The sequence below is a fragment of the Micromys minutus genome, assembly GCF_963924665.1.
Source record: "Micromys minutus genome assembly, chromosome: 10".
Taxonomy (NCBI): Eukaryota; Metazoa; Chordata; class Mammalia; order Rodentia; family Muridae; genus Micromys; species Micromys minutus.
In genome coordinates this window covers 50494810-50503824 of record NC_137979.1, presented here as the reverse complement: position 1 = coordinate 50503824, position 9015 = coordinate 50494810, and the positions used below count along the sequence as shown (strand labels likewise).

Below are 9015 nucleotides of genomic sequence, written 5' to 3'. Positions count from 1 at the left end.
ACAGTGGGGAGGCTGCCTGGACTGGGGGTGTGCCAGGGCCTATGGCGGCCCCTCTGTCCAGGCCAGATGGCCACTGGGCAGCAGCGGGAGGGTCTGGCAAAGCCTCAGGTCAGAGTCCTGGCTCAAGTGCTTCATCCCATCCTGTCCAGCTGCGTCTGCAGCCACTGTTGGCTGAGATGGGTTTCTTCCCTGTAAGTGTGGGCTCTGAAAAACCTGTTCACCAAACTCTAAGAAAGAGGCCTAGGCAATGGGGTCTTTCTTCACGAGACTCCCTCTGTCCTCTACAGTTGAACTGACACCAGTGCCTACCTTGCTTCCGTCCTTTTTTCTTTTTTCTTTTTGCTTGCTTCCTCCCTTCCTTTTTTCCTTGCTTGCTTCTTTCTTTCTTTCCCTCGTTTCCTTTCTTCCTTGCTTCTTTCTTTCTTTCTTTCTTTCTTTCTTTCTTTCTTTCTTTCTCTCCCTCCCCACTCCCTCCCTCCTTCCTTCCTTCATCCAGCAAACAGAAGCCAATTAGCTATGACATGCTAGGCTCTGCCCTTGCTGTGGAAACATAGCTAAGAACAGGAAAACAAGGCAGGCCCTCACCCTCACAAAGCCCAATTCTATTGCAAAGGACAAAAAAAAAAAAAAAAAAAAAAAAACCAGAGAAACGGGATATATTGATGCAAAAGAGACCAGAGCACTTCACAAAGAAGGGACTGGTCATTCGACAGACACCTCTTTCAGACCTATTGACAATCTCTAGAATTGCTCATCCTATGAGAGCATTGGTCTTCACTAAGTGAGTACTCTAAGTCAGTGTGGGCTGAGATTTCCGGCTACTCGACTCTAGCTCCTTTGCAGCATTGTCTCTTGAGACATGAGGCCCCAAACCCCACAGGGCCTCCTTCAGAAGGCGTTCCATTATTCTATACTCTGGTTTTCTGATCAAAACACTTTTAAGCACACCATAGGGTCATCCTGTCCATGCCCCTGCTCCTAGAGGATACAGTATTATTATAAGCTACATTTTGCCAATGGGCCTTTTGAGTTCTGCAGAACCCTGCTCATTACGCAGAGCTAGCGGAACCTGGCTATCTGATCTGCAAAACTTCCCACTGAAGCCCCATTTCTCTGCACTCATGACTTTCAGTCATTGCCTGTCCTATACTTCTGCTCTTATTCTGGATGACAGGGCCCTTCTCCTGTGGCTACTACCTCACAGGGCACAGCAGAGGCATATTCAGTGTCTCAGGGACAGGGCCTAAGGGCTGATGACCAGGCCTTGAGCAGAGGGGGTTCAGCAAGCCCACCGTGAGCTTAGGTTCGAGGGAAACCTCATGATTTCCTGGGGCTGGGGTCTTTCTGTGACAGGAAAAGCATCCAGCTAGCAGGAACAGCGTGTACAGAGAGAGAGAGAGAGGAAGAGGATGTGAAAGGATCAAGAAACCTCAAGGGGGTTCTGATGTTGGGGATGAACGAAGTGGGAGGGGTAGCTATATATCAGGGTCAGGGACTGCGGCCTTGGTTTGAGGAGCCAGGCAGATAGGAAAAGGGTAGTAGCTTCCCAGGGAATCTGGAGGGACAATCTTGAGTGGACGTGTACCGGCTGTGTGACCTCCCTGAGCCTCAGTTTCCTCTCTGCACAATTTGGAAGTGGTACCAACCCACAGGACCTTCCCAGGCTTGGATAGACTTATTCTGAGCTACTGTTGTCTTACAGTACTAACAAGCAAAGTGACTCCAGAGGAAGAGAGGGAGTTTCTCTAATGCCTGGTCTCTTATCCTGTCTGGCATTCCTGTGCAGTGTTCTGGAAGCCCTTTGAGAGGTACAGGTCCTAAGCAACTCTGTTCATAGGGGAGCCTGGGTTGACATACTCTTCTTCACCTTCAAGCCCTTTCTCTTGTGCAGCCCCATCCAGGGCAGGTTGCTATCGTGGACCTGGGACTGGTTGTGGCTTTGGCCCAACTCGGAGGGGTGTGGAATTGGTGGGATCAGCGGTATCAACACGGCCAGAGGCATTAGTTCCTCTAGGGCCATAGGGGAGCCAGAGGATAGCTCATCGGGATCCAAGTTGGCGTCACTCCAGCCCTCAGAACTCTCGCTGTGGCCCTCTGGACTCGTGGCTTCATCCTCAGATAGGATGGTCATTTCTGCCACATCATCCCCCGTGTTGCTGTCTAAGTCCCCAGAGTCTCCATCAAAGGCCTCCTCAAACCTGTTGGCTGTACGGGAAGTCTTCACACCGCCCAGCTTTATCTTGGGGCCTGCAGCAGAGGCAATGCAGGGTTGTGCCACCGGCTCAGCGGCTATCTTGACTCTGCCCTGGCCGGTCCAGAAAAGGGAGAGCTCTTGGCGGCAGGCGGCCACAGCAAGGCTGGTGATCAGAGTGCTGGACACTAAGTAGAGCAGGGCAGGCTGGCCCATCTGCATGAGGACCATGGCGACAAAGGTGACCAGCAGGCCCACGGCATAGGCCAGTGTACAGGCCATATAGTAGACCTGGCGAGATTGGATTTGCACATCAAAGCGGTGACAGTAGGCCACTAAGAAGCCAGGGACAACAATGTCACCAAAGCCAAGGATGGAGAAGGGCTGGTCGCACAATGTCACGGCCGAGAAGCTCAGCCGGGGCACTTTGAGCACCATAGGTAACCTCTCGTGGCTTGAAGAATCTGCCGGGCCCGAGGCCACTTCTACCATGACGCTTTCGCCAGTCTTGGTGAGCAGGGGTGTGATAAAGACAAAGAAGACGTCGAAGGCCAGCAGGGCCAGCAGGAACGAAGTGCAGTTCCTGAGCGTGGGCAGCCGCACCCGCCTCAGGACAAAAAGGCAGTAGGCGACACCCAAAGTGTCCTGCAGGAGCCATGCCCAACGGTCCTCATTCCGGTAGATGACCCAGAGGACAGTCACCATGGCACACAGGCTCGCCAGCAGTAGCAATGGCAACTTTACAGAAGCCCGGTGTCCAGGCAGGACCCACTGGTACTGCCATAATGGCAGATGGCGCACAATGGGGACCAGGCAGCTGTAGAGGCCGGTACTGGCACCCAGGCCAAAGATCCCAATCATGACGTAGACAAAGCAGTCGTAGAAGTAGTACAGCAGAATCATGATAGAGCAGGACATGGCGACCACGGCGCCCGTCATGGCTGGCGTGAAATCCACAGGCGCGTCTTCATAGTCTTCATCTTCCCAGGCCCTTTGTGACCTCTCAGCTGCCACGGTTTGTGGCTGATTGTGACCACCAAGTCCCCCTCCTCTTCGGGCCTGGCGCCTCTGCAGCCTGTCTGCCTCCATCAAACCAGCCCAGTAGCCACCTGCAGCAACAGTGCCCACAGCCAGGATGAAGATAATCAGCATGTTATAGTCCATAATGGGCTCTAGGGGGGCATACAGGGCTACGTGGACACTGGTGTCACCGTGAGTGTGGCTGAGGATGTCCAACATGTCCGTGTAGCGGAGCACAGCCACTGGAATAGTGAGAGCAGGCTGGAGCTTGCTGGGGTCCTGGGGCTTTGAGGTAGTATCTGAACACTGTTGATTGCTGGTCCGGCTCACAATGAGCAACCCGTGGGCACCTTGGTCTTGAGCCAGCCAGCCCTTGGCATGGAAGCTACAGTTGCCACGCATGACCATGGTAGTAGTCTGGTGCAGGGGTCGCTGTCTAGGGAAACTGTCTTGGGCCTGGTGGAAAGAGTCTTCATCCGGACACCATGGTGTCTTGGTGCCATCATGCAGGGGCAGAAGTGGGGCATGGCTCAGGTCCCCCGGGAGGGTGACATAGTCAGAGCTATACAGAACACAATAGTCCTTGCTCCAGTTCTTTGACAGGACTCGAACCACTCCGTATTCTCCCCGGGCCTCTAGGCTGAGGAGGAGGAGGAAGAATGAACTCATGGGGAGGACGGAACCCAGGTGAGCCATCCTCCTCAGCCACCCACTGTGTCCTCCCAAGGAGACAGCTGCCTACAGCTCTATTACCCTCCCAGGGGGAGGGTGTGGCTCTTTGTCACAGAGCAGCTTGGCCACTAGTCCTGGAAACCAGAGCCACACCTACCTTGTCATAAAGTGAGGTAGAGCACTCCATGGGACACAGGCCCCTCAGCAGATCATATTTTCAACCCTGGCTCTTACAGGGAGTTCATCTGAGATCTTATCTCCACCCAGGCCTCAGTAGGGCTGGCCTAGTTGAAGTGTGTGGGGACTGGAGATTGGAGGCAGGATTCTGGAAAGAATTTTTCATCTTGCTTCCTGGAAAGCCTAGGCAGTGATGTTCACCTCTCCTTTTGGTTTCTTTCTTTCCTTTCCTTCCTTCCTTCCTTTCTTCCTTTCTTCCTCCCTCCCTCCCTCCCTCCCTTCCTCCCTCCCTCCCTCCCTCCTTTCCTTCCTTTCATTTTAAAGATGTATTTATTTTATGTATGCGAATATACTGTCACTGTCCTCAGACACACCAGAAGAGGGCATCAGATCCCATTACAGATGGTTGTGAGCTACCGTGTGCTTGCTGGGAACTGAACTCAGTGTTCTTAACCACTGAGCCATCTCTTCAGCCCAGTTTCTTCCTTTGTTTCTTTGTTTCCTTGTTTCTTTGTGTGTGTAGTGTGTGTGTGTATGTGTGTGTGTTTGAATTAAACTAGAGTTATTTTGGAAAAGGAACCTATATTGAGCAAATACCTCCAGCAGATTGCCTATAGATAAGGCTGTGGGTGTTTTTCTTCCTTCCTTCCTTCCTTCCTTCCTTCCTTCCTTCCTTCCTTCTTTCTTTCTTTCTTTCTTTCTTTCTTTCTTTCTTTCTTTCTTTCTTTCTTTTTCTCAACAGGATGTTGGCCTTCCTGCTTGGATGGAAAGGTGTCCTGGGACTCAGAAGCCCAGGAACCACACAGCCCTGAAGAGAGAAGATATTCCAATGTGCCCAGGAACCACACAGCTCTGAGAGGAAGCCTCCTCAGCAGAGGTGTTGCAGCTCCCAGGGGAGAGTCTCCCTAGCTGAGCTGAGGAACTCAGAAGCCTCACCCCCATTTCTCTTCCCTTCTTCTCTTCGTTGCTTTTTGGCTTCTTCTGAAGAGAGTTACCAGGCAGAAAATCCCATAAAAGAGATTTATTGGGAGGGTCCAGGGGATGGAGGGATGAATCCAGGAGTGTCTGCCTCTGCTCCTGAAAGGAGGGAGCTGAGCAGACACAGCCTTTATATAGGGCTTCTTAGGGGTTGGAGCTTTCTAGGGCAGAGAGATCCAGGGTGAGGGTTAGTAGGATTCTACCATCTGAGCTTGGGAAGGGTAAGGGATTGGTGAATTTTTCTGCTCTGATTTTTTCACCTAAAATTAGCATAATCTGGGCAGGGTCCTGCTGAGGGGCTGGGGATGACCTTTGTGACAGTTACAGAGGCTGGAAATATCATTATGACAGTTAGGGAGGTCTGGGGTTTGTGCCTGGCTGCTGGAGCTTCTCAAGTGAGGGCCTGGGCATTTTCCAGCCTTGGGGGTTTACAAAGTTTACTAAGTATAAAAAGTTTACAAAGGGAGTTTCTTGCCATTTGAGTACCAGGGTCTCACTATGAAGTCCTGGCTGTCCTGGAATTCACTCTGTAGACCAGGCTGGCCTTGAACTCTCAGATATCAGCCTGCCTTTGATTCCTGAGTGCTGGGATTCTTTTTTATTAGTGACTCATTAAGGACTACTTCTGGTAGTCCTGGGCTCTATAAAAAAGCAGACTGAGCATGCTCTAGGGAGCAAGCTAGTAGGAAGCACCTCTCATGGCCTCTCCTTCAGCCCCATTGTTGAGTTTCTGCTTTGGTTTGTCCCTGGTGGACTGTAAGTCTTTCTTCCCTAAGTTGTTTTCGGCTACAGTGTTTTATCATAGGAATAGAAACCAAACCAGGACAGTATGTATATCATATGTGTACAAATGTATGTAGGTGCATATGCCTATGCATGTTCAGAGAAGGCCACTGGTGCATCTTCTTCATTATTCTATTTCCCTCTGCCTTATTCCCTTGAGGCAGGGGCTTGGATCTAGGCTAGCAAGTCCTAGTGATCTCATCTTTTCCCTCCCACAGGGCTGAGATGACAGGTATGTTTGGCCACATCCGATTTTTAAAGATCTGAGTGCTGGGAACCTAAACTTAGTTCCTTAAAGTTTCCCAGCAAGTGCTCTCAGCCACTGAGTTCTCGCTCCAGCCCCTGGCCATGTGTCTTACCTGTGGGGTAACAAGGACACCACACCTCTAGGCTCCTGAGTACTGAACTCCACAAGGAGCACATACTAAGGTCCAGGGTGTCTATCTGGACTTATTGTAATGCTATAAAGCCCATCTAGCTGGAGGCTGCACACTGTCCTTTGAAATCAATCCTGCTAACCAGAGCTTATCTTGGAGCTTCTTGTAGAATCTGTCCCTTACAACTTAGGACAAGGATAGGACCATGATTGGGTCAATGCCTGAAGGGATGGGGACAAATTGAAGGGAGTTGTGGGTTGAGCAAAGAAAAGGGGGAGAGAGAAAGAGAGAGATGGGGCTGAAGGGCTGTGTTCAGTGTTGACCCAAGGGGAGTTGAGCAACTTCATAGAGTAATTATCTGGGGTGTTCACTAGAGATATTGACCTTCCACAATAAGTCTTTTGCTTGTCATGGGTGTCTTTGTCATAGTGACTTAGCCTTTCCTGATACCTCCATATCAGGAGTACAATAGGCTCAAAGCTGTCCAAGCAGACCAGTCTACAAAGTTCTCATATAGTTAAACCACTGGGCTTTGATGTCTTATACACCTTTTGAGGAGAATTCTAGTCTGTTCTCCCCGATTCTGTTCTGCGGTTGAGCCGGGAGCTAAATTTAAAATCAAGAACCAACCCTAAGAACTGACTGTGCAGATTTTCAAGCAAGCCGTGGTGTCCTCTCACAGAACACTCACATTATCCTATCCCGTCTTCCTTGGGCCACTCAGGAAGGAATACATTGAAGGATGTGGTCGTCAAGACAACTGGTATGTGCAGGAGGTGCTCTGGGGCCCCTGGGACCGGAGGAGAGCGGTGGGAGTGACCCGCAGGCTCCTGCTTCTATTCTTCTGCTGACCTGAACATTCTCTAGTGCCACATAACTGGCATTCAACGTTTCCTTGCCATCCCGTGACACTTCTCTCTGGAGATAAGGTCTGTCACCAGTCCCCAGGACAGCCTCTTTGTACAGCAGCAGAGACTCTCCTTCTGGATGAGGCCCTTCTGGGAACCAGTCCAGGTTTCCGGGGCTGGTGGAGGAGGTGAGGCGCACACCAGGGAAGCTGAGCATGGGTTTATGCCCCAAGTCTCCTATCAGTCTAACCCATGCCACTTGCTGCTTGACCATGCCATCTAGGCCTTGGCTCCAATGATTTCTCCATCACCGTTCCTGGAGGGACAACAGCCCCCTCCCAGCATGTCATCATCACAGTGCAGGTTTTCCTTACTGCACCCCACTTACCACTGTGCCTGTCTGCTATGTTCTACTCCTACTGAAGACACGTGAGGTCTATGAAGGCACAGACCAGGCCTGTCCTACTTAGTGATCTAAGATTCTCGAATAGAAAGCAGTGTTCAAAACATTGCATTTGCATTCACACGACTGATGTGCAGGGCAGTTACAGAGCCTTTTCAAGGTCCACTTGACTTTAGAAACCAGATTCACGGTCAAGATGCTAAGCATCAGAGCCTCTGCCCATAGCATCTCTTATCACTGCACATAGAATCCCTTATCAATGTATATAGCATTCTTTATCACCGCACAGAGCATCCCTTATCACTGCACAGAGCATCCCTTATCACTGCACATAGAATCCCTTATCACTGCACAGAGCATCCCTTATCACTGTACATAGCATCCTTTATCACTGCACAGAGCATTTGTCACCACTGCACATAGCATCATCACTGCACAGAACATCCCTTATCACTGCACATAGCATCCTTTATCACTGCACAGAGCATCCCTTATCACTGCACAGAGCATCCTTTATCACTGTACATAGCATCCTTTATCACTGCACATAGCATCTGTCACCACTGCACATAGCATCTGTCACCACTGCACATAGCATCCTTTATCACTGCTCATAACATATTACTATTGCACATAGCACCCATTCAAGAACTGTGGAGGTGGTGATGCTGGAGACCAGGTGGGAGGTGGACTCATTGACAAAGCCAATTAAAATGGGAAGTCCTTTAAAAAAAATTTGGGGCTGGAGAGATGGCTCAGTGGTTGGGAGCGCTGACTGCTCTTCCAGAGGTCCTGAGTTCAAATCCCAGCAACTCTGTGGTGGCTCACAGCCATCTGTGATGAGATCTGATGCCCTCTTCTGGTGTGTCTGAAGACAGCTACAGTGTACAATAAATAAATCTTTAAAAAACAAACAAACAAAAAAAAATCTCTGCACCTTAGCACTGGAGAGATGGCTGAGTTGATAGCAATGCTTGCTCTGCAGGCCTGAGACCCGAGTTTGATTCTCCTGCACCCACACTGAAAACGAGGCATGGCTGCATGTGCCTATAACTGTAGCATCAAGGGGTGGAAAGACACCAGAAGCTCCCTGGGCAGATTTTCAAGAGAATTGGTTAGGGTGTAATGGGGGAAGACACCTGATGTGTGCTGTTCTGGTCTCTATGTGTGTGGCTCATAGTCACACACATTTTCTTCATCACTCTGGTGGCCATTTAAATAAGAACAGCCCCTCATAAGCTCATGGCCTCAGAACTCACCATCTCCCTGTGCCTGCCTTCCTAGCACTTCAGTTAGGTTTGCATCAGCACCCCTGGCTCCACACACGGGAACCATACTTGGTCCCCCGTTGTTTGGGAAGAATTATGAAGTGTGAGCTTGTTGGAAGAGCTACGCTACTGAAGGTAGGATTCCAGGTTCCTAAAAGACCAGTGCCATGCCCAGTGCGCTCACCACTTAGCGACTGTGGACCAAGATGTGGGTGAGCTCTTGGCTGTTTCCCCGCCCCCTCTGGGATTAGGGATTCTCTCTGAAACCATATACCAAATTAAATTCTTGCTTTTAAAA

At 50.3% G+C, this 9015-nt stretch overlaps 1 protein-coding gene across 1 annotated transcript; it reads right to left on the bottom strand.

The window, feature by feature from the left end:
* Positions 1–1831: 1831 nt before the first annotated feature.
* SPPL2C (signal peptide peptidase like 2C) lies at positions 1832–3907 on the bottom strand (the record flags this gene model as incomplete). The annotated part of the gene is made up of 1 exon (XM_080924629.1): positions 1832–3907. One exon carries the CDS (start codon positions 3905–3907, stop codon positions 1832–1834), a length of 2076 nt encoding a protein of 691 aa, XP_080780755.1.
* Between the last annotated feature and the right edge of the window lie 5108 nt (positions 3908–9015).